At 38.2% G+C, this 26,264-nt stretch overlaps 1 protein-coding gene across 3 annotated transcripts in view; it reads right to left on the bottom strand.

The window, feature by feature from the left end:
- Positions 1-26,264, bottom strand: part of METAP1 (methionyl aminopeptidase 1) — a 68,441-nt gene continuing 42,177 nt past the window's right edge. For 2 of the 3 annotated variants that reach the window (XM_005555506.5, XM_074040203.1), the window contains exons 5-11: positions 23,120-23,211; positions 21,446-21,529; positions 18,284-18,422; positions 16,053-16,184; positions 12,500-12,643; positions 4,111-4,176; positions 1-1,657 (exon numbers count right to left, since the gene is read on the bottom strand). In XM_005555506.5, coding sequence (XP_005555563.1) covers positions 1,494-1,657; positions 4,111-4,176; positions 12,500-12,643; positions 16,053-16,184; positions 18,284-18,422; positions 21,446-21,529; positions 23,120-23,211 — 821 coding nt within the window. In that variant the 3' untranslated portion in view covers positions 1-1,493. The remainder of the gene's footprint in view (positions 1,658-4,110; positions 4,177-12,499; positions 12,644-16,052; positions 16,185-18,283; positions 18,423-21,445; positions 21,530-23,119; positions 23,212-26,264) is intronic. The other variant, XM_015450670.4, reaches the window with a different exon arrangement.

Genomic DNA, 26,264 nt, shown 5'->3' with positions numbered 1-26,264 from the left:
TAGAATAATCATTCAAACTTTTTAATCTCCCTTTACACATTATATTAACATTCATATTGCAAGGCATTCCATTCACAAATATTACAGTTTGATAAAAACTTCACATACTCCCAAAGTCTATACCAGATTCAGTCAACTTTACTAAATCATTCAAATAATAAAAGTAATGAAAACATTATTATATTTTAAAGCAATAAGGTCTGAGGCACTCTGGGAAAGATGTTCTCTTATAAGTATAATGTGTCAGTGGTATGAAATTATATTACAAGGATGCCCAGTAATCAAGTACACTCTAATGACAATGACTTTGTGATGTGATATGTCCTCATTGGATACACTCCTACTTGGACAACTGCTGAAAGGAACGGAGATATGGGCAGCTGAGGTCATTTCTAATGAGGTTCCCAACTACATAAAGGAGAGGTGTGTTTCAGCACACCAAGGACAGCTGCATCTCTACTGCAAGGTTACAGTACACAAAATTCCTTTCTCATCACTATCACGTTTACTCAACGTTAAATTTTAATAGCCCACTTGACCTCCTGGGCTCACAGCTGGAGACAGTTTAGAACTCTTTCCCCATCCTCCACCAGAGTGCAACCTTCACCCCTTTCTGAGCACCTCCAAGGTATGCCCTTGAAGTAAAACAGAAAAGGGAAGAAAGGGGACTTTTTCTTTTCCATTTCTGACCAAATAAAGGTCTGAAATAGCGGTGTATTATGAAATTCTCATGCCCTGCAACTGTCAGCCACCACTTGGAAAATGGCTATTTTTGCCATAAACTAGATTTTTAAAAGCCTGATAACCTTCCAAAATGAATTTTACTACATTCATTCACTGACACACACACAGTCCACGTTGGAGAAAGTCTCATTGGGTGAGTGCTTCTCTATGCACAATTACAAGGATAAATAATCAGCATGGGGGAGAAGGGAGGCCAAATCCCAACCAGGAATTAAATCACTGCAAACTATGGATCCATTTGTAAGAGCATATAAACCTGTCAAAGCAGAACCAACACAAACCCCGGGTCACAGAGTGTTTGGTAATTATGTATATGGAATTTAAAATGTATACATATATATTTCCATATATATAATTTTTAAAACCTGGTGCAACATATATTGCTAAAGTTTCAAAGATTCTCATTTCCAATGTTCACCTGGAAAGCAGCTGGCTCTTGATGGCTGTTTTGTGGCAGTGATAAAAGCAACTAGAAGCAAGTTTAAGTAAAAGTGCTCAAAGGGCAAATGAGAAAACAGGTGTGCAGGGGGAGGGCCGAAGAGTTGGGCAATGTCTCCTCTATTCTTCTCAGCTTTTTCAGACCCGAGACAAGTTCTTGAGGACACACATCGAATGCTGCAGTCCTGTCTTACATGTAGAGTCAAAACAAAACAAGTGATTAAAAAAAGGTTCCTCTTCCTTTCTGTACTATCAATGAAATGCATAGTACAGTAAGAAGGTATCACTGAGATGTGCCATCTTGGGAGAAATTAAAATTGAGACATGAAGTGAGGCCGTGCACTGTCAAGTCGCCGGGTTAGGATTTCGCAGCCAGTGTCTGTGACCAGGAGGGTGTGCTCAAACTGAGCAGACCGCTTTCCGTCTCTTGTCACCGCAGTCCAACCATCTGGCCAGGTTTCATCCTGCCATCCGCCTTCAACAAAACAATTTCTTAGTTCAGTCACTCAGTTTTCTAAATGAACTCTATCAAGAAAACCAAGTAGAAAATTCACTACTAAGATCCTTATTTACATGCCAATTGTTTTAGCTAATGCCCTTCCAACTTCATTTTGGTCTTCAGTATGTTTGATGTTTGAAGTATTTTACAATTTAAAAATCAGAAAGAAAAAAAACTTGAATTAATGAATTTAGCTCTTTCCTAGTATAACTTTGGCATCTGACAAAACTACAGTCAGCATATATAGTGAAGGAAATCATGTAAATGTTTACAGTTTTATTACAGCATTCAATTCCTGATATAATTTCAAAATGGTAGGCACACAAACAGATGGTGAGAACAGATTATACCGTAAAGTTTTTGTGAACTATACCCCTGGAACCAGAAAGAGGGGCAAAAGAAAGACTGGTGTGAGAGGATAAGAAAATATGAAACAGAATGGTCTGGATAGGAGTTGAAACCAGAGAAGGGAAGCGAAGGGACAGTGAACCCGGGAGGCCATGAAAGAAAACTTAGGGAAAGGAGGGAATGGGGGTGAAGAGGACATAATGAGGGAAAGCAGAAAGCAAAGGCCCAAGAGAATATGAAGCAGAGGTGGAATGAGAAAGGCAATTCCAGATACTACTGTAAAAGATGTATTTGCAAGCTTTCTTCTTCCAAAATTAGATGTTAAAAAAAAAAATCAATACTTTCTTCATTTTTAGTAATTTTTAGGTGAAACATACTAACCTCTAAGACTCACTGACTCAGACAGACAAATCCCAGAACATAAACTCTGTAGTGAAGTAAACTACTTTTGCAATGTTAAATCCCAGGCTAAAAAGAAAATATGAGGCAGCCTAAAAAAGTTAACTCATGCCTCATCAAGCAACTAAAGATGAGTAAATCAATGTTTTCCAATGTAATGGCCTTTACACAAATGGATTTAAAACACTACTACTATGATTTTATTGTAATCTGATAAAACAGGATTTTTAGTAATGTCAAGTCAAATTTATTTGGCTATTCTGAGGAAATTCTCCTGCAGATTTGAGACTTTCTATTCCAGGGATTTAACCTAGCTGAGTTATACTGAAGTATAGCTAATATAATTTGATGATTAATTACCTGTGCTGGCTGTATAGAAAGTTATTTGTTTACTGAAAATACTACATCATGGCTCACCAACCAGGTGCTAGTTAATGGAAATATGTAGCCAAAATGACACTTTCCTCCCACTATCTTTCTTTTCACTGCTAAATACTTACCATCTTTACAACTGGTTGCACATATCAGAACTTTATCCTTATTACAAGAGGATGACAAAAACTTTACTGCACATCTGTGCAGTCTTTTAAAGTATATAAAGTACTTTATGTTAATATAAATCATCTCAGTCTAGCAGCCCTGGGTGTTGGCAAGATAGGGATTCTAATTTTCATTTTACAGAAAACACAATAAGGAATCAGCTTTAGAAGGCAGCCTTTAAAGTGACTTCAGTGATCCCCACCCTCCTGGCATGCATGCCCTTGAACTTCTGCTCCCCTTGAGTGCGGGCTAGACTCAGTGAATCACTTCTGAGAATATAAAAGTCGGTCCCGAGACTGGGCTATAAAAAGACTGGAAGAATCCAGAGAGGAGTATCCTTTAATACAGGGCTCAGGACACACAAGCTCTACTGCTACTGCCTCACTTTACATCCCCTAACCAGGAAGCTCCATTACTAGAATCACTCTGAAAATCTCGGTGAGGAGCCCTGATTGTGACTCCAAGTCTCCTATCACTGCTACAAGCCTGTCTGGAGGAAACGACAACAGTGGGGAGGCTGCCAGAGCCAAGTGTGTCCTTGATGTGCTTTCCCCACAATAGCTATATGATGCCATGTGATGACATGAGTGCAGACCATGAAGGGTCAAAACAGCTCATGAGCTGAGTCTGACAAATTCTGCCAGGTAGCGAGCTAAAAGCTACAGGCAAGCTACTCACCCTCTTCAAGGACCAGTTTCCTCCTCTGTATAATGGGGATAATACCACCTTATAAATTGTGAAGAATTAAATCATATAATCATATCTGCCTCAAACTGGGTGGCTCATCAAATGCTCTACTTTGTTGCCTCCTCTTCCCTCTCCTACGTCAAGCAGGAACATCCGCACAGACTTGACCTGGGCGCCTCATTATTACAATGCACCCTCTGACATGAGCTTTATGAAAAGCGACCAGGATTCAAGCACTTCAGCATCTCCTGACAGAAGATTACCACGTAGAAACCATGTCTTCTTGCCAACCCTCTCAATTTTCAGTTCTCCACGATACTGAATCAAGTTTGAGGTGGGACAGGGAATGAGTAGGAAGCAAAAAGCAAGTAGGTAGAAAAGACCACTGACACGATGAATAACCTAAAATACATCCAAATTCAACTGAAGAATATCATGGCATCCTTTTTTCTCACCTTCACAAATCATTGGCTCAATTGTAAATACATGGCCCGACTTCATCACTCCAACTGCTTTATTTTCTGAAATTAAAGAAAAAAAGTCTCAAAAGGTAGCAAAACCAACAGTGTACTGTTGAACAGCTAACTAGAAAGAGTACACAACTCAAATTCCTATCAGTGATTATTAAATCAATTACCTTCTCCTCTCCTGATTCCCTTTCTTAAAGTTCAACAAACAGGTATTACACCGGTAGCCATCTAATATGGTGCACATATTGTCCTAGGGACATTTCATTATGCTTATGTATTCTCTAGGAAGACAGAGGTATTTGTAGGCTGTATTTCAGATATGAGTATCACTTCTATAAAAAGAAAAGTGGCAAATAAAAATAAAGAATAAAAGAAAAGTACCTTGATTTCTATTACCTCATGATTAGAATGGCAATCACAGAACCAAGAGTTCCACTACTCATCCGGGTAGAGAAGTTTAAAGGAGAATGATTCAGATTATGCCAGAAATCTCCCACCGCTTTGGGGGGAAAGTATGTATTTGTACATAGGGGCACAGCCCATAGAAACTACATGATTTTCATAACATTTCATAAGCTGTTGTCTTTTTCTCATCTTCAAAGAAGAACTAAGTCTATGCACATTAACCTACTTTTTAAAAAATAGGCCAAGCACGGTGGCTCATGCCTATAATCCCAGCACTTTGGGAAGCCGAGGCAGGTGTATCATCTGAGGCAGGTCAGGAGTCTGAGACCAGCCTGGCCAACACGGCGAAACTGTGTCTCTACTAAAAACACAAAAATTAGCCAGGCATGGTGGCATGCACCTGAAATCTCAGCTACTCAAGAGACTTAGGCAGGGAATCACTGAAGCCCAGGAGACAGAGGGTGAAGTGAGCCAAGATCGATCACACCACTGCACTCCAGCCTGGGTGACTGAGCGAGACTCTCTCAAAAACAAAAACAAGGCCGGGTGCGCTGGCTCACGCCTGTAATCTCAGCACTTTGGGAATCCAAGGTGGGCGGATCACGAGGTCAGGAGATCAAGACCATCCTGGCTAACACAGTGAAACCCTGTCTCTACTAAAAATACAAAAAATTAGCCGGGTGTGGTGCCACACACCTGTAGTCCCAGCTACTTGGGAGGGTGAGGCAGGAGAATGGCATGAACCCGGGAGGCGGAGCTTGCAGTGAGCCGAGATCCTGCCACTGCACTCCAGCCTGGGCGACAGAGCAAGACTCCGTCTCAAAAAAACAAACAAAAACAAAAACAAAACAAAAAAAACTGACGAAACCACTATTTTTTAATTCAAAGCAAAAAAGCAAACTCCATTGTCCAAGTTTACTAATAATGCTTTTTTCAGGATCATCATGAGAAATATAACAATAAATTACAGTGACCAGACCTCAAAAAGGCCAAAAATGTTAAAACTAGGAATAGGCTTTTTTAGACAAAAATGGAGAACTAATTTAAATTTCAAGTTAAACAAAACCTAATAAGGGTATCAGCTGAGCGAATGACTGCAATGCCCAACCTGACCACCAGATGGCTAACACATCAGCTTTTCAGGGTTCCTGTGTCAGGTTGTTCTGATCTGCAACTTTGTTTTCAATGGCAAATTTGACCGCCTTTTGAGGCTGACTCAACTAAACTCTCCTCTTTCCAGGAATGGTCTAATCTCTCCTGCACGTTTATATTCCTGCACAACTTTCCAGATGAATAGCTATCGTGCTGCTTTCCACTATCTTAGGTATTGCCAAATTACACTTACTGCAGATTTCAAATCTGGAGCTTCTAAACTGATACAAATTCCTAAGGTCATTAAAAAAAAGAAAAAACATTTGACTTTTAATTTCTAAACTCATAAACCTTCAAAAGGACATGCTTATTAATACATATACAGAATTGGTCTATATTTCCTTGGAGAAACCAAAAAGAAAATGTCAAGAATGTCCGTATGATGTCACTGAAAGTAAAAAGGATGAAAGGATCTTGAACTCTCATGTCCAATATAGCAGCATTGGCCATGCTACTTCCATAGCTAGGAAGTACTTGAAAAGTGGCTAATCAGAACTAAGGCTATAAGTACAAAAGCAATTTGGATTTCAAAGACTAAAACAACATGTAACATTTCTCTCAATAATTTTTAAACTGATTAAAGTTTCAGTTTCCAACATACCTCACTCAACAAATATACATTATCTGAGTCACTATAATATTGCAGACACTGTTAGGCACTTTTTAAAAAATTTGTACCTAATCTATAGTCTCTCACAGAATGACTGTAATATGGAGGCATACCTTGTTTTATTGCACTTCACTGTATTATGCTTCACAGATACTGCTTTTTCTTTCTTTCTTTCTTTTTTGAGACAGACTCTTGCTCTGTTGCCCAGGCTGGAGTGTAGTGGCACGATCTCAGCTCCCTGCAACCTCCACCTTCCAGGTTCAAGTGATCCTCCCACCTCAGCTTCCTGAGTAACTGGGGACTACAGGCACACACACCATGGCCAGCTAATTTTTGTATTTTTAGTAGAAGCATGGTTTCACCATTTTGGCCAGGCTGGTCTAGAACTCCTGACCTCAAGTGATCTGCCTGCTTCAGCCTCCCAAGGTGCTGGAATTACAGGCATAAGCCACCGCATCTGAACAGATATAGCCTTTTTTTTTTTTTTTTTTTTTTAATAAATTGAAGATTTGTGGCAACCCTACACTGAGCAAGTCTAACAATGTCATTTTTCCCACAGTGCATGTTCACTTCATGTCTCTGTGTCACAATTTGGTAATTTTCACAATCTTTCAAACATGTTCATTATTATTGTATCAATTATAGTGATCTGTGATCAATGATCTTTGATGTTAAAATTTTAATTGTTTTGCAGCACCACAAACTGTGCCCATGTAAGACAGCAAACAAATGTTTGTGTGTGGTCTGACAGCTCCATCAGCCTGCCCAACTTCTCTCTCCCTCTCCTCAGGCCTCCCTATTCCCTGAAACACAATACTGAAATTAGGCCACTTAATAGCTTACAATGGCCTCTAAGTGTTTAACTGAAAGGAAGAGTCACATGTCTCTCACTTTGAATCAAAAGCTAGAAATGATTAAACTTAATGAGGAAGGCATGTCAATAGCCTAGATAGGCCAAAAGCTAGGTCTCTTGTGCCAAAGAGTTAGCCACGTTGTGAATGCAGAGGGAAAGTTCTTGAAGCAAACTGAAAGTGCTACTTCACTGAACCCACAAATGCAAAGAAAGTAAAACAGTCTTACTGCTGTTATGGAGGAAGTTTGAATGGTCTGGACAGAAGATCACACAACCCACAACATTCCCTTAAGCCAAAGCCCAATCCAGAGGAAGGCACTAACTCTCTCCAATTCTACAAAGGCTAAGAGAGGTGACAAAGCAGCAGAAGAAAAGTTGAAAGCAGAGGTTGGTTCACGAAGTTTAAACAATCCGTCTCCATTACATAAAAGTGCACGGTGAAGTGGCAAGTGCTGATCTAGAAACTGCAGCAAATTTGCCAGAAGATACAGCTATGATGAAGGTGGTTATACTAACATATTTTCAACGCAGACCAGAACAGCCTTCTCATGGAAGAAAATGCCACCTAGGACTTTCTAACCAGAGAGAAGTCAATAACTGGCTTCAAAGGACAGGCTGACTTTCTTGTTAGGGGATCCTGCTGCCTGTGACTTTAAGTTGAAGCCAATGCTCATCTACCATTCCTTAAGATTCCTTAAGAATGAAGCGAAATCTACTCTGCCTGTGCTCTAGAAACGGAACAACAAAGCCTGGATGACAGCACCTCAATTTATAGCATGGTTTACTGAATATTTTAATAATATTAATATATAATTAATATATACAATATATAGTTAATATACTTAATATATAATATAATATTAATGCTGAAACCTACTGCTCAGAGAAATAGATTCCTTTCAAAATATTACTGCTCACTGACAATGCACTGGTCGCCCAAGAGCTCTAACGGAGATGTATTAGGAGATGAATGTTGGTTTCATGCCTGCTAACACGGCATCTATTCTGTAGCTCATGGATCAAGAAGGAATTCTGACTTTCAAGTCTTATTATTTAAGAAACACATTTTCTAAGGCTGCCATAGATAGTGATTCCTCTGATGAATCCGGACAAAAGTAAACTGGAAAACTTCTTGAAAGGATTCACCATTCTGGATGCCATTAAAAACATCTGTAGATTGGGCGCGGTGGCACATGCCTGTAATCCCAGCACTCTGGGAGGCCGAGGCGAGTGGAATGTATGAGTCCAAGAGTTCAAGACCAGCCTGGGCAACACACTGAAATCCCATTTCTACTAAAAATACAAAAAAAAAAAAAAAAAAAAACCGGGGCATGGTGGTGCGTGCCTGTAATCCCAGTTACTCAGCTGAGGTGGAGGAATCACCTAAGCCCAGGAGGTGGAGGCTGCCGTGAGCTGAGATCGTGCCACTACACTCCAGCCTGCGCAACCAGAGTGAGACCCTGTCTCAAAACAAACAAAAACAAAACCAAAAAATTGTGATTCATGGGAGGAAATTATGTGATGCATGAGAGGAAATCAAATATCAATATTAACATGAGCTGGGCAGAAGGTGATTTCTATACTTTTGGATGACTATAAGGGGTTTGAAACTTAGTGGAGGAAGTAACTATAGATGTGGAAAGAGCAAGAGAACTAGAATTAGTAATTGAGCCTGAGGATGTGAGTGGATTGCTGCAATCTCATGATGAAACTTGAACAGCTGAATAGCTGCTTCTTATGGATAAAGAAAGTAGTTTCTTGAGATGGAATCTACCCATAGTTAGCATTGTTGAGATGATAACAAAAGATTTGGAATATTACTTAAACTTAGTTGATAAAACAGGAGCAGGGTTTGAGAGAACTGACTCCAATTTTGAAAGAAGTTCTGTGGATAAAATGTATCGAACAGCATCACAAGCTACAGAAAAATCTTCGTGAAAGGAAGAGTCAATCAATGTGACAAACTTTGTTGTCTTATTTCAAGAAATTGCCACAACTACCCTGATATGGTTTGGCAATGTGACAAACTTTGTTGTCTTATTTCAAGAAATTGCCACGACCACCCTGATATGGTTTGGATCTGTGTTCCCACCCAAATCTCATGTTGAAATATAATTCCCAGTGTTGGAGGAGAGGCCTTGTGGAAAGTGACTGGATCGTGGGGGCAGAGTTCCCATGAATGGTTTAGCACCACCTCTCTTGGTACTGTATAGTGAATGAGTTGTCATGAGATCTGGTTGTTTCTCCTCCCACGTGCTCTCTCTCTTGCTCCTGCTCCCACCATGTGAGACACTCACTCCCCCTTTGCCTTCCGCCATGATTGTAAGTTCCCTGAGGCCTCTCTGGAAGCTGATGCTGCCATGCTTCCTGTATAGCCTGCAGAACCATGAGCCAATTAAGCCTCTTTTCTTTATAAATTACTCAGGTTCAGGAATTTCTAACAATGTGAGAATGTAATACAAACCTCAGCCTTCAGCAACCACCACCCTCATCAGTCAGTAGCCATCAACATAAGGGAAGACCTTTCACCAGCAAGAGGATTACAACTCGCTGAAGACTCAGATGACTGTTAGCATTTTTTAGCAATAGAGTATTTTTAAATCAAGGTTTGTGAATTGTTAAGACTACACACACAATAGACTACAGTATAAACGTAATTTTTTTATGCACTGGGAAACCAAAAAATCTGTATGACTTGCTTTATTGCGATATTCACTATATTGCAAGGGTCTGGAACAAAACAGTTATCTCAGAGGTATGCCTGTTCAGTTTAAATGTAAAATATTATCTTCATTACTTCCCACCCATTGATTCAAACATAGAAGCAAATAAACTCTCACCTAACAAGGATTTCTCCCACATAGAAGCAGTGGAGGAATGTTATACAACGATTTCCTGGTTCTTCCCTCATTTGGGTTAGGAATATAGAGTTACAAACGAAAGCAGAGATTTACATTTCAAAAGATATCTCTGCTATACAAAAAAAAAAAAAAAATCCTCAATTGTTTAATACTTCCCTAGAGTGACCACAGCATATTTTGTTTTATATAAATGTGACTCCTCATAAACATAATATATAAGGCTGGGTGTGGTAGCTCACGCCTGAAACCCCAGCTCCTTGGGAGGCTGAGGTGAGCAGACTGCTTGAGCCCAGGAGTTTGATATCAGCCTGGGCAACATGGAGAAACCCTGTCTCTATAAAAATATAAAAATCAGCCAGGGATGGTGGCCCACACCTGTAGTACCAGCTACTCAGGAGGCTGAGGTAGGAGGACTGCTTGAGCTCTTGGAGGTCAAGGCTCCAGTGAGCCGTGATTGCACCACTACACTTTAGCCTAGGCGACACAGTGAGATCCTATCCCAAAATGACTATATAAAGTAAAGTACACCTGGGTCCTTTTTCCTCTTTTCATAATTGTTTCTTATGTCTAATTAAATGCTTTAATAGGAAACTCACATGACATCTTTTGTATAACAGTGGCAACATATTTTGCTGACACTATAACCACTGACCAAAATCCCCTTCTCCCATAAATATTATTGTCTTCAGTCTCTGCTGATCTGACAGGAGGCGGAGCTCAGGTGGTAAAGCTCACTTGCTTGCCACTCACCTCCTGCTGTGCAGCCCAGCTCCTAACAAGCCATGGATCAGTACCTGTCTGTGGCCCAGGGGTTGGGGACCCCTGCTCTGAATGACTGCTCCAGCTTCTCCTTTAGAAAAGTTGCTCACTCATTTCATTTTCTCTTCACAACTATCCATGTCTAGGATTTTACTATGTCATACCTCAACTACAACAACAACTGCCCATCAGGCCAACTATCTTCAGAACTCCCACCTGCAATCCATCTTAGTCACCACTGCCAAATTAGCCTTCTCAAAATATCAGCTTCATTATGCCATTCTTTTGCTCAAAAATAATTCTGAAGATTCCGACACAGAAGTCACATTTCTTCAGTCTGGCATTCAACACACCTGGACTGCCTGCTGCTAGTCCTTAACATATAACTCAGTCAACCTTATATTTTCTCTGTTCATCTCTATTTGAAGCACTCATGTTCACCCACCAACTGGAAAGCTTTTTCTCCTCTCCACCCAACCAAAACCTCAACCACTCTTTAGTTCTCCCACCGCACCCAGCTCCAAATTTCTTCAATCCTTACTTGTCAGCATGATGTATAGGAGAAAAGACTGACTCCAGAAAGCAAGACAGAACCCAGGTATCAATGCTAGTCTGGCATTTAATTACTAGTTTGTGTGACCTTGAGCAAGCCAATTACCTCTGTAAGCACAGAGTTGCTTTAAAAAAATTGGGCTAAGAAATTATCCAGAGTTGCGATGATCAAATGAGATATTACATATTACTGTCATTGATTAAATGCTTTCGTGTACTGTTTTCATGCAGTGTTCTAAGTGCTTTCCATGTATCATCTCACTTAACCCTCATAACAATTCTACAGTAAGTACCATTCCCTACTATTGTACAGATGAAAAAAATTAAGCACAAGGAGATGAAAGTGTTTATCTAGCAGTGGCTCAATATATATGTGCTAAGTTCCTTTCTAGGTCACTTACTGTGGACAGCTTTCATTTCCAACACCAAATAACAGATTCATTCCTGTACATGTCTTCTCTCTCTACAGAAAATATTTCTGTAAGACATTATCTATCTTACACTTTCTTTGTTATTGTATCATATGGCACTCAACCTGAGGAAAGGTACTTTGTTTATTCCCCTCTATTTATATGAACAAATATTACAGGATCTGACATACATTAAGCACTAAAACCAAGCAAGACGAACTGACTTCACCTAAGGAATCAGAATAGTAAAGGCTAGGCCTGTGGCAGACTGTTGATTGTTCACCAAAATAAGGTTACTTTTCTTCCATAACACACAATTAAATTACGTTTTCCCACTTCCCTTGCATTTAGATGCAGCCATGTGACTGAATTCCTGCCAATGGAAAATAAATTTGATTTATGCCAATTCCAGCTGACTGTTAAAAACTCCCAAGTATACCCCTCCAAGCTTCAACCCCCAACACCCTCACTATCTACTGGCCAGGAGGGCAACTCCCAAAGTGACTTTGAAAGCCATAGGTCGAAGATGACACAGCCTGTGTCACACAGTAACTGCCCTGCCCCCACAGTGACCAAACACACCTCTTTGGACTATTATGTGGGTAAGACATGAACTTGCACTGTGTTTCAGCAAATACACATTTTGGGACTCTATCTATTACAGCTAACAGATTACTCTAGTGAATACAAAATAGTAGGTACTGTTAAATATATGAATACGTATTTGTTGAATAAATGGTGAGCTTATACCAAATCTCCAGATAGTACTTACTGGCATAGTGGGGTACATTGGGAGCTGTATGAAAAAGCTTGTGGATTCCATGCCCACAATAGCTTCGAACAACTGAAAACCCATTTGCTTGGGCATGCTTCTGGATAATGTTTCCCAGTTCCCTGTACCGAACACCAGGCTTCACTGAAAGGAAAAGAGAAAATTCGTGATAAACTAATAATAACTAACATGTACTAATCAATTACTATCAACCGGGTGCAGTGGCTCATGCCTGTAATCCCAGCACTTTGAGAGGTCAAGGCAGGAAGATCGCCTGAGCTCAGGAGTTCAAGACCAGCCTGGGCTACATGGCAAAGCCCTGTCTCTGCAAAAAATACAAAATTTAGCCCTGCATAGTGGTGCATGCCTATAGTCCCAGTTACACTTGGGAGGCTGTGGTAGGAGGATCACTGGAACCCGGGAGGTCGAGGCTGCAGTGTTCCTGCTACTGTACTCTGGCCTGGGCAAAAGAGAGAGACCTTGTCTCAAAATAGAAAAAAAAAAAAAAAAGTTAATTACTATCTTTGCGCTAGGAAGCTTTTGAAACACTTTTATGCATCCATGCCTCAACTTACAGATGAGGCACAGAGAGGCCAAACAGCCAGTAACTGGTAGAGTTCTAATTCAAACCAACGGCATTCGTAGTTCCTCCTTTCATGCCAAAAACGTTAGACTCATAACAGTACTAAAGGGTTGGAAGTAGGTACCTTTTGCTTTCTTTAACAATAGAGAACAATAGAGAAGAAAATACTTCTTTTCGCATCCCTCCCTAAGGCCAAGTGTTCCATTCTATTTATGTGAGCAGAAGAGATAAGAAAATGCACTAGGAGTAAAAGGAATGTTCAAAAAGTAACGAATTGTCCTGAGTTTCAGCCTGGACAACTTCTGAAAGACTTACTTCCCCTGGGCTTCTTTATCCCCATAAAAACGTTCTCAAACTTTCCACGGCTGCCTCTACAGACAATTCTAGAGGTACAGTATAGGAAAGATACTTCTCACTATATACACTTTCTGCTCTGTTTAGCTTTTATGACTTTTACTGGTGTTTCAATAAAACATAAAACAAAACAAGTGGTTCTCATCACTATTAAGGTTCTCCCTTACACTAAGACTCAGGAGCTGGGCACTGTCAGACTCCTAGGGAACCTCAAGATGGCTCTGGGGATCCTTAACTCTCTACACTCTCCTACTCAGCTATCTGATTCCCAGACTGAGGTTCAGATACAATGTATCTTTCCCATCCATTTCAGGGTAAATAGCTCAAAGGATCACTTCAATTAACATTTTTACTTGCTCTTAACTGTACCTTCCAGCTTGATTTTGGAGGGAGAAGGAAGGAGGCTTCTGGTTTTGAAAAATCATGCTGACTTTCATAATGATTTTCTTTCATTCCTATCCAGGCCTTCCTATCAGCCTGGGTGGGAGGGGGAACAAAATTGTAATCCATGTTGCATGGAGTGACAGGGGAAGTCTTCCCTGATTTTCAAACTGCTCCAACTGTGGCCCCAAAGGGTAGTATCTAGAGATATTAATATTTCTGGTTGTCAAACACAGGGTGTCGTATAACTGGCATTTACTGGGTAGAGACCAGGAATGCTTGTGAAGCATCTTACATGTACAGAACAGGCCTCTACAACAAAAAATTATCAGGCCCAAAAGCCATTAAGTGCATAGACGAAGAAACCCTACTTAAGAAGCCTAATTTCAACAGCTTTTCAAACCCTCTACCTGGGGGAATGAGAGGGGTGCAAAATGAGGGGCAAAAAGGGGGGCAAAAATGACTTATACAAAGGAATTCATAGCACTGTCCAAAAAAGATCAAGCCACTTTCGTTCTTTCCTAGCTACTTTCGTTCTTTCCTGAAAACTACTGGCACCTTCCAGTCATACGTCATATAAAACAGCATTCTAACTATCTCATTTTTTTCTTTTTCTTTTTTTTTTTTTTTTTTGTTTCTTCAGTTGACTCACAGAGAAGCAAAAAGAATAGAAACATTGACTATATTATCTGGCAGAAACTCTAAAAATTATTTCAAACTTAAGCTTTCACAAATGACAAACTAAACATTAAATTTCTTCAATTCTACCTCCTGTATTAACGTTTTAAAATAATCAACAATGAGTAAGTTTTCAAAATTTCACCTGATACACAAAAATGTCATATTCCATCATTTCCATTCCTCCAACTTGAGTAAAAATTTCATCTCCCATACCCATTAAAGAAGGCACTAAAAACAATAAAAATACTGGATCAATGTTATTAGAGATAACTGTATGTTTGTCTAAGAACTCTGTCTTGTTCACTATTCTGTTGATGACATCAAGATTTGGGGAGACTGGGGAGGGTTGCAGATAGTACACTGGATAATAAAGTTGAAATGGTAAAGATTTAACTTGAAGGCTGTTTGCCCATTTATTAACAACTCCAACAAGATGCTGTTAATAGCTTTCCTTTCCTTTTTTTTTTCTTTTTTTGAAATGGAGTCTCGCTCTGTTGCTCAAGCTGGAATGCAGTGGCACGATCCACTTTCCAGGTCCAGCAACTCTCCTGCCTTAGCCTCCCAAGTAGTTGCGATTACAGGCGCCCGCCACCACATCTGGCTAATTTTTCCATTTTTATGAGAGACAGGGTTTCACCATGTTGGCCAGGCTGGTCTCGACCTCCTAACCTCAGGAGATCCGCCAACCTCAGCCTCCCAAGGTGCTGGGATTACAGGAGTGAGTCACCATGCCCAGCCCCTTTCCTTTCTCTTATCCCCATAAGATACTGATTAAACAAAAAAGCCTCGATAAGTTATTATGTACAAAGACAGCCTGAGAAAAATCCTCCAGAAATACACCCCTACCCATTACTACAATAGCAAGAAATCTGGAAATTACCAAAATCCAACAGAATAGTTACACAAATTGTAATACTACAGAATATAATACATAGCCATTAAAAGAATGAGGTAAATATATATCTGTAGGTACATATGCTAACTTGAAAAGATCTCTATGACAGTTGAAAAAACAACCCAGTTACACATTAAAAATACTATGATTCCATTTAACCTAATTTAACACATACACATACGTGTGTGCATTAATGCACAGGAGAGAGAAAAAACCTAAATGGTAACAGGGGATATCTCCAGAGAGAAGAGAGAGATAAAAAAAGAGGGGAGGCAAGTATAAAGGAGGATCACACATTTTTTCACTTATAATCTTCAGTTTTAATTTTTTATAAGGAGAACATAATATTATGTAGTGGAAAGAATTTGAAAAATAGAATAAAAGTTGCACTAAAAAACCATCTGCACACTCCTCTTCATTTATCAGGCAAAGAAAGGGAAGATAAATCACAGAAGAAACAAAGGATGCTAACCAATCATCTGGTCTATCTCCACCAAGGGATTCCCAAATCATCCTTTCACCCATTACTGCTAACACCCAAAGCTAACTCAGGTAGAACAGGGGCAAAACTACAAGGAATGCACAGAATTGTGGCGCCCTGTCACTCCTAGCCCATCAGCGCACAGGACTGCCAATAGGTGCTCAACACTGAGGCTGACCTGCATCGATGGCTTGCATCAGGCACTCATATGTAGTCTGAACAAGTTTCCGTGCTCCATCATCCACATCTCCAACAAAAAATGTCTCATTCAGGTCCCCATGATAACCATTGCGATAAAGAGTGATGTCCACTGCAAGAGAATGTGCAAATATAAAGACCATACTTATTTTCATTTCAAAATTCAAGTGCTTTTCCAACATGACAGCATCTAGCAACTTAATGAAAAAGATAACTTCTGCATTCTCAAATTAGACACCAATGGATAGATAGTTATTGCCCAACAGACGCTCCCTGAGTGTTTATGTAACTGAACTCACTGTGGAGAGCAGGAATATGGCCATAGTAACATAAGCCAGATAGTGGGTTTTTATACTTTTACAGAAATTGTATCACTTGTGGCAAAAGAAAAATGTATGTGGGATACAATCATGCAAGATAAATTACTAGAGTTAGTAACATTAAATTGAAGACTTTGCTACACTGCTACAAAATACCATTTTCATTTATCTTTTACAAGTTCCTTACTCCTGCTAGGGAATAATAGAAAAATTTACACTGCTCTACACCTGTTTTTTAAAAACTCATTTGCTTTTCACTTATTTGTGAATATTCATTCTCCTCTTTGTCCCCATGTTTAAGAATACAGATTACTATTTTACCATTATACTATATACTATTATACCATTATAATGTATCTAGAGAGCACATTGAGTATTTTTAAACCATATATTTAAATCAACCTATAACATCACAATATAGATATTTTGGTTCTAGCACAACACATACACTCCTGAAAAACCTCACACATTCTGCATGTAATAAGAATAACAGGGTTTATATGAAAAACAGGGTTGGCCTCAAAACCTATGGAACTTTATGAACAGATACCCTAACTAAAGCAGTAGCAATTCTAATAAAAATTGTGTCATAGTTAAATTTTGGCTATCATTCACAGCTAGCATCACAATCAGTCAATTATCTGCAGCCTCTAACACTTGGGCTCATGCTTCCTCATTTGATAGGCAGTTCCTTTAAGATATCTTATTAACAAAGAGTCTAATTTCATCAATATTAAAATAACATCTAGGCCAGGCACAGTAGCTCATGCCTGTAATCCCAAGACTCTGGGAGGCCAAGGCGGGCAGACTGCTTGAGTCCAGGAGTTTGAGACCAGCCTGAACAACATGCCAAAACCCTACTTCTACAAAACGTACAAAAAATGAGTTGAGTATGGTAGCAATGAGCCTGTAGTCTTGTCTACTTCTGAGGTGGGAGGATCACCTGAGCGAGGGAAGTCGAGGCAGCAGTGAGCCATGATGGCGCCACTGCACTCAAGCCTGGGTGACAGACCCTGTCTCCAAAAAATAAAATGATACACAAAACAAAAACAAATACCATCTAGGAAAGCCTTCATTAATATCTTCTGGCCAGGCGCGGTGGCTCACGCCTGTAATCTCAGCACTTTGGGAGGCCAAGACGGGCGGATCACGAGGTCAGGAGATCGATACCATCCTGGCTAACACAGTGAAACCCCGTCTCTACTAAAAATACAAAAAATGAGCCGGGCATGGTGACGGGTGCCTGTAGTCCCAGCTACTCGGGAGGGTGAGGCAGGAGAATGGCGAAAACCCAGGAGGCGGAGCTTGCAGTGAGCCGAGATCACGCCACTGCACTCCAGCCTGGGCGACAGAGCGAGACTCCATCTCAAAAAAAAAGAAAAGGAATAATGTCTTTTAAGCTACTTCCTCCACTCTCTATACTTGTAGCTTCCCAAGGCAGCTTAACATAGGGGTCTTTAAAGCTACTTCCACTCAAGTAAGGCGCTTCTGCAAGATTTTCAGCTTTCCTTTAGGTCTTCATATATTATGAAGGGTTTTCCTGTATCTATAACAAAGCCTGCCCTGGTCTCTTCAAAACCATTAATGAACTTCTGGGGGAAAAAAAACTAGACTCCACATTTCACCGACATCTTTGACCTAATCAATCACATATGAGGTAAGCATTAAAGAAGTACACACTGCACCAAACATATCACACCAGAAGTATCTTAAAAGCAAAATGCACAAAACCACGAGAGAGCTTTCCATAGATTTAAGAGTTAGTGATACTGAATTTTAAAAAGGAAAAAAAGTACAGGAAGCAAGTCAAGAAAACACAAGTCACTGTCAGATTCCCCCAAGCTTTGTTGCTTCTTTGCCCATGGTGATGAAAGTAACATATTTTTCTTACCATTAACAATGTCACCTTCTTGCAAGGGCCGTCTGTCTGGTATTCCATGGCAAATGACTTCATTCACTGATGTACAACAAGACTTTGGGAAATTGTAATAATTCAAGGGAGAAGGGTAGCAATTTCTTGCAATACATGCCTATAATACAGAAAAAATAATTTGGAATATATAAAGAAAAATCTGTATGAAATTACAGATTTTAAAATTTGAAAAATGTGAAAAAAGCTGGACACATGTCATTATAAAGAACTTAATATTTTATTTTAGTAACAGTAGTGGATATTATCTTAAACAATATACAACAGGGTTTGTGCCAGTCAGGTACACATATACAAACCAGTTTACTGGTAACTGCACAAAGGAAAACTAAAATGACATACAGGTTAAGTATTCCTAATCTAAAAATCTGAAATCCTCCAAAATACGAAACTTTTTGAACACCAACAGGACACTCAAAGGAATGCCCATTGGAGAATTTAGAATTTCAAATTTTGAAATTACAGATGCTTAACCAGTTATGTATAATACAAATATTCCAAAATCCAAAAAAATTCAAAATCCACAACACTTCTGGTCCAAAGCATTTCAGATAAGGGATACTCAACCTCTATTACAAATATATATATAAATATTACCACATATGAAGATTTTACTTTAGAATTAACTAGTCCTTGTGAAAAATATATCAAAGTAAAAATATAATATTTTAAGTAAATATTAACAAGCATTTTTTATGTAATTATAATTTTATGTTGAAACAAGCCTGTATCACTATGCCCCAAAAATGACTACTACTAGCATAATTAAGAAATGGTAAAGTACTTCTAGACATTTTAATAACCACATTCAGTGGAACAACAAAAGAACTCTTACAGAAAAACATGGTCTGCTCTCCATAACAAGTCTTACTTTACTGGATGCTTTTACACAGTAGTAATCACAGCATACATAATTTCTGTTTCCATCCTGCTCTAGTCTTCAGGCTAATATTTTTTAATGGTTGCACAATACACCATTTGCAGAATATGTAGAATATACCATGATTTTACTAGCAATTTCATTCTTACTGGAAATTTAAATTAATGTGAAGTTTCCTCAATCACAGAAAAAAAAAAATCTTACAACCAATAACTACATTTGTGGCTTTTCCCTCATTTAGGAATATACTTCTCTGCTTCTCATAGCATTACAAATAATAGTTTAGAGCATACAGAATTAGGCTTTCTAGATTGAAAATGCCAATTCCGGCCAGGCGCAGTGGCTCATGCTTATAATCCCAGCACTTTGGGAGGCCAAGGTGACCGGATCACTTGAGGTCAGGAGTTCAAGGCCAGCCTGGCCAATATGGTGAAATCTCGTCTCTACTAAAACACAAAAATTAGACAGGCGCAGTGGCGGGTGCCTGTATTTCCTCCTACCTGGGAGGCAACCCAAGTTGGGATCGCACCATTGTACTCCAGCCTGGGTGACAGAATGACATTCTGTCTAAAAGACAAAAAATAAAAACAAACAAAACAAAAACAGTATTTTGCCGGGCGCGGTGGCTCAAGCCTGTAATCCCAGCACTTTGGGAGGCCGAGACGGGCGGATCACGAGGTCAGGAGATCGATACCATCCTGGCTAACATGGTGAAACCCCGTCTCTACTAAAAAAATACAAAAAACTAGCCGGGCGAGGTGGTGGGCGCCTGTAGTCCCAGCTACTCGGGAGGCTGAGGCAGGAGAATGGCGTGAACCCGGGAGGCGGAGCTTGCAGTGAGCTGAGATCTGGCCACTGCACTCCAGCCTGGGCAACAGAGCGAGACTCCATCTCAAAAAAAAAAAAAAAAAAAATGCCAATTCCATCATTTACAAGTCATGTAACTTATGACAATTTAATTAACCTCTCTCCTCCTCAGTTTCCTTACCTATAAAATGGAGATTACAATAGTACCTACCCTCAAGGGGTTGTTGGTAAGACGAACGAGTTAATGTAAAAGAAGCACTTGAGCACCTGGCCCACAGAACATACTCAAAATGCTATTATTGCATATGATATATCTTATACTAACATATGAAACAATACCCAAAAGTCAGGATTAATAAGATTCTGAATAAAAAATCTATAAACATTTTCATAGCTCAAGATACATGGTCAAATCCTTCCAAAAGGGTTCTTCCAATTTACAATACCATCACCAAGCAGAAGAGAGGACCAGTTTCATCACTCCATACAAGCAACGGATAGAAACATCTTTAAAAATACAAATTTACTAGGCCTTTATAATTTGCATTTGTTTACTAGAACATGTTTGAGATCTGCTTTCCATATATTAACTACTTATCACTCATTTCTTTTTAATTCATATAATGTGTACACTCATCTACTAAAGTCTTAAGGTCTCTCTCTGATGGACAGACAATATTTATTTATTTATTTTTAATCCCTATACTTACTACAAATATTTATCTGGACTGTTCATTGCCTTGACACTATAGATATAAAAGGAAACATTTAACTAATCTTTTTTTTATTTCTTTTTTTTATTTCAGAATATTAGATGTCTGTAGTGGCAGGATTTATTTAAAGCAGATAAAATCAATCATTTTATAAAAGCGCAACTGAAATGCTTATTATGAATATCTTGTTTCAGAAACAAGGTATTTTTTTTTTTGAGACGGAGTCTCGCTCTGTAGCCCAGGCTGGAGTGCAGTGGCCGGATCTCAGCTCACTGCAAGCTCCGCCTCCCGGGTTCACGCCATTCTCCGGCCTCAGCCTCCCGAATAGCTGGGACTACAGGCGCTGCCACCTCGCCCGGCTATTTTTTGTATTTCTTAGTAGAGACGGGGTTTCACCGTGTTAGCCAGGATGGTCTCGATCTCCTGACCTCGTGATCCGCCCATCTCGGCCTCCCAAAGTGCTGGGATTACAGGCTTGAGCCACCGCGCCCGGCCGAAACAAGGTATTTTTCAAGCCTACCTCAGACCTTAATATTATAGATTCTTAAAGATGGGAATAATGACTGTTGAATGTTTTCCATATTTGAAACAAAGCAAAAATTTGCTTTCAAATGAACTTACCTAAGTTACCTTAGACACTCAGAATTTGTCTACTTAATGTTTAAGTTCAAAGCATCAAGTAATGTAACAAAATTTCTCAAAGTAAAAAAGTGAAGTTCTTACTAAGTGTACAGCGTGATCTATTTCTTCAGTAGTTACACCTGGTTTAATCATGCCGGCAGCAATATCCAAAACTTCTCTAGCAAGCTGTATAAAAGGAACACCATACATTAAAAAAAGACACAGAAATAGAAATCTATACCCCTTCTACTGTTTGTGGAAGACTGGTAAAAATTAATCTCCCCTTGAATATTATAATTTTATAGAAAATATATAAAATGTAAATACATAAAAACAGACAAATTTTATATAAAAATTGGGCTAACGAGCAAGCAGCAGTAAGCTTGGCTGATTTCTATATGAAAATATACATCCTAAGTAATCTAAACAATCATCAAATGATAGAGGTAGTCTTCTCTCATTTCTATAATGGGGAAAAGTAGAGGAAAAGAAAAAGGAACAGATGATCCTGGGCAACATAGTGAAATCCTGTCTCTTAAAAAAAAAAAAAAAGTAGTCAGGTGTAGTGGGCACACGCCTGTGATCCCAGCTACTCAGGAGGCTGAGGTGGAAGGACAGCTTGAGCCCAGGAGTTTGGGGTTACAGTAAGCTATGAGCTATGATCTATATGATCTATGATTGTGCCACTGTACTCTATCTAGCTTGAGTGACAGCAAGACCCTGTCTCAAAAAAAAAAAAAAAGACAAATGAATTCCTCAAAGAATCACAGCAAGTAAGTCATAGGAATAGAAAGTTCTCCAGAATATCAAACAAAATTAGAATCAAATCACTTTAAAGCACTGAATAGAAACCTTAAGAATCTTATCTAAATGAATAATACCAATGTATTATATTTTTCTTCAGAATAAATATGTGATTTCACCTGGTAAGTACCAACCACTACTATCACTCATCACAGGTATTTCACAAAACGGCCAATAGCGTAACCCTCTGAACCTTAAACTTTGTCCTATGTTATGATGACTTGTGAAAATAAAATGACATGATGTTTTTAAATATCATAAAGAATTTGTTTCTTTTAAAAAAGAATACAGAAAATAAATGAAAAGGATTGTCATCTATAGACTATCCATCAGATTAATTCCTAAACAGGCTTTTAAGAAGAAAACAACTGTTGACTAAAATTATACACCAACAATAGTTTAATGAAAAGCGTGGCTAAACCAGGCACAGAGGCTCATGCCTGTAATCCCAGCACTGTGGGAGGCCAAGGCAGGCAGATCACCTGAGGTCAAGAGTTAGAGAACAGCCTGGCCAACATGGTGAAACCCTATCTCTACTAAAAATACAAAAAAAGGCCAGACATGGTGGCTCATGCCTGTAATTCCAGCATTTTGGGAGGCCGTGGCGGGCGTATCACAAGGTCAGGAGTTCGAGACCAGCCTGGGCAACATGGTGAAACCCCGTCTCTACTAAAATTACAAAAATTAGCCAGGTGTGGTGGCGGGCACCTGTAATCCCAGCTACTCGGGAGGCAGGAAAATCGCTTGAAACCGGAAGGCGGAGGTTGCAGTAAGCAGAAATCGCGCCACAGCACTCTAGCCTAGGCGAAAGAGCAAAACTCAGTCTCAAAAAAAAGTTAAAAAAAAAAAAAAGCATGGTTAGTCAGTCTAACAATATAACATTTGCTATCTTTATAAATCAGCAAACCACTGACTTCATGTCTAAGTACTGCTTAAACATTTCCTACCCCATGGCAAAAAAATAACTCTTACCCTACATACAAGTCGCATCCCTTCTATATCTTCAGATGAGAGTAATTTAATCTGAGAAGTACCTTTAAGAGCCTGTTCGGATTCTGACATTCCTGGAATGAAAAACCGGTAAGTAAAACCAAAATGAATGCAAAAATGTAATATTTATTTGCATAATTATATACCTGTGGCATAAAAACAGTAGTCTGTTTCACACAACAGTAATTCATAATTTGGGATGGTCTAGGTTAGATTTTTTTAAAAAACATTTTCAACATCAAAGAGAAACTTGCTAAACCAATTAAAGAAAAAATTATAAAGGATAAATTTTCAGACCCATTAGAAATCAGCCAATACTTATGGAGTACTTATTATATGCCAGGCAGTGTGATAATCAAACTCAGTAAATGATACACATATGGAAAGTACCATAGAATTTACAAATAACTTTCATAATCATCTCATGAAGCAACTATACATCAACAACTGATGAATTAATTACACTATTTTCTGAAACAGGAACCAAAGCAAGCGTTTTTCAAATTCCAGTTTGTGACCTTTTATTGGGCTACACTTAACATTTTTTAAAAGTAAATAAATGGGATAGAAAATATTAGAATGGCATAACAAAGTATTATACTTGTATTATAAGGAGTAGGAATAAGTGCTGCCATTAAATCTTTGTTAATTTATATACACATACAAAGATCATGCTATAAAAGTCATTTCCAACTTCAAAAAGTTTTAAAACTATTGCCCTAAAAATCTTCACGAATAAAATTTGTTAACTTACAGTTTTACATACATGAAAAGTAATAAAGCCAGGGTAGCAATTAACTCAAAATCTAACAAAAATAGTGTCATCAACTAATCTTATTTACAAGTACTAATGGAAAAATTCCAAATAAAATATTAACAAACAGAATCCAAAAAAACACAATACATCAGGATGCAAGTGAGATTCGTACCAGAAGGCAGGGATAGTTCAATACTGGCAAATCTATTAATCCAATTCATCATTCATAAATTAAGAAAATAAAAGTAAATAATAATCTAGAAGGAAAGTTAATTCTGATAACATGGCCAGCTACCACCTTGACATGATAAATATAAATCTCAAACTGAGAACCAACATCACAGAATGCCCGCTATCGGCACTATTATTTAACACCTGGCAATACTAGCAGATGAAATTAACAACAGGAAGAAATAAGACATATAAAACTAGAAAGGAAAGGACAAAATTCTTATCATTTTCAGATATGATTAAATATCTCTAGAACAGAAGAATCACCTGGTAAATGACCAGAAATAAGAATTCAGCAAGTTGGCATATTGTAAGACAAATTTATCAAAATCAATAACTTTCCCACGTACAAATAATGAGCTAAAAAATACAGAAGCTATTATGTACAAAAACAACTAAAAAGATAACGTACCCAGGAATAAATTTAACAATAAAATCCCTACATAAAGAAAATCTGAAAACCCAACTGAAAGACATAAAAGGAGTCAAATAAAATTTTAAAAACATACCCTGTTCCTGGACAAGAAGACTCAATATTGTAAAGATGTCAATTCTTCCAAAATTAATCTATAAATTTAATACTATCCCAATAAAAAAAAGTCAACAGGATAATTTTGAGAACCAGACAAGCTGATTCTAAATTTCACATGGAAAAACAAACATGCAAGAATAGCCAGGAAAATTCTGAAAAAGAGGAAAGGTAGAGGCAACAAGGCCTACCAAATTTTAAACATTATATAGCTAGGATAATTAAGAGTTTGGCAGTGGTACATGATTAGACAAATAGGTTAGTGAAACAGAATAGAATCCAGAAACAGACCCAAAGACATGTGAGAACATAACACATCAATATAGGTTGCACTTCAAATCAGTAAGGAAAGGCTGATTTTTTAAAATAATTGGTTTTAAATAATAACCAGGTATTCTTCCGACAAAAAAAAATTAAGTTGCATCCCTATTTAACTCCTTATACCAAGTAAGTTTCAGATCTATAAATGATTTTTATCATACATAAAAAAGACTGAAACCATAAAAATGCTGGAAGAAAACATAGGAATATATATTTTATAACTTCTGCACCAAAAAGGTCTTTCTAGGTCATAAAGCCATACACACTGTAAAATAAAACACTGATAAATTTTACTATGTTAGGATACTCAAAGTCTGTAATAAATGTTATGACAAAACATAAACAGTCAATTGGAAAAAAAGTTTTAAAAACATACATCAAAAGGTTATTTTTGTTAATATACCAAGAACATTTATAAATCAATATGGAAAAAACTAGTACTCTAACAGGGAAAAAAGCTTAAGGATATGAATAAACATTACAAAAGGGAAGAAAATATAAATGACTGTAATATATGAAAAGATGCTCAACCTTACTCATAATTTTAAAATGCAGATTAAAATAATAGGAAAATAACATTTTTTGTCTTTCAGATTAGCAAAGATCATAAAGCTTTGTAACACACTATGCTGGGGAAAAACATGGCAGAAAAGAGACATCCATGTATTTTTAATGGAAGTAACAACTGGAAAAATCTCCGAAATTTGTAATATCTCTCAAAATCAAAAATGTATGTATCCTTTGATCCCGCTATTTTAGATTATCAACCTATAGAAATACTCTTGACACATGGACAAAGATATAAATATAAGAGTAGTTACTGCCGTCAAATTGCAATAAGCAAAAACCTCGAAATGCTCTAAACATTCATTAGTAGGAGCCTGGCTTACGAAATATGATACATCCACATAACCGAATACTTCATTCACTAAAAAGGAGGTGGCTTTATATGACACATTTGTAAGACATATTAAGCAAATACAGCAAAGTAAAAAGGTATATATAATTTTTTCTATTTGTGTATAGATGGCAGGGACGGGGTCCTAATGTGCTTACACATACAGAATAGTTCTGAAAAGTTCTGTATATAAAGGGGAACAGCAGTTACCTCTAAGGACTAGAACTTACTTTCACTGCATAACATTTGTTAGAATTTACCTTGTCTATGCTTGTTTTCCTTAAATACAAGCTAATACTACATTTAAGATTAAATAGAAAAATAATGAAATTATACATCCTCAACAGTATGCTATCATTTAGACTATCTTTCCCTTAAATTTTTCTGAAAT

This window comes from Macaca fascicularis, chromosome 5 (genome assembly GCF_037993035.2).
Source record: "Macaca fascicularis isolate 582-1 chromosome 5, T2T-MFA8v1.1".
In the NCBI taxonomy this organism is placed as follows: domain Eukaryota; kingdom Metazoa; phylum Chordata; class Mammalia; order Primates; family Cercopithecidae; genus Macaca; species Macaca fascicularis.
This window is presented reverse-complemented; position numbering and strand designations above follow the sequence as displayed.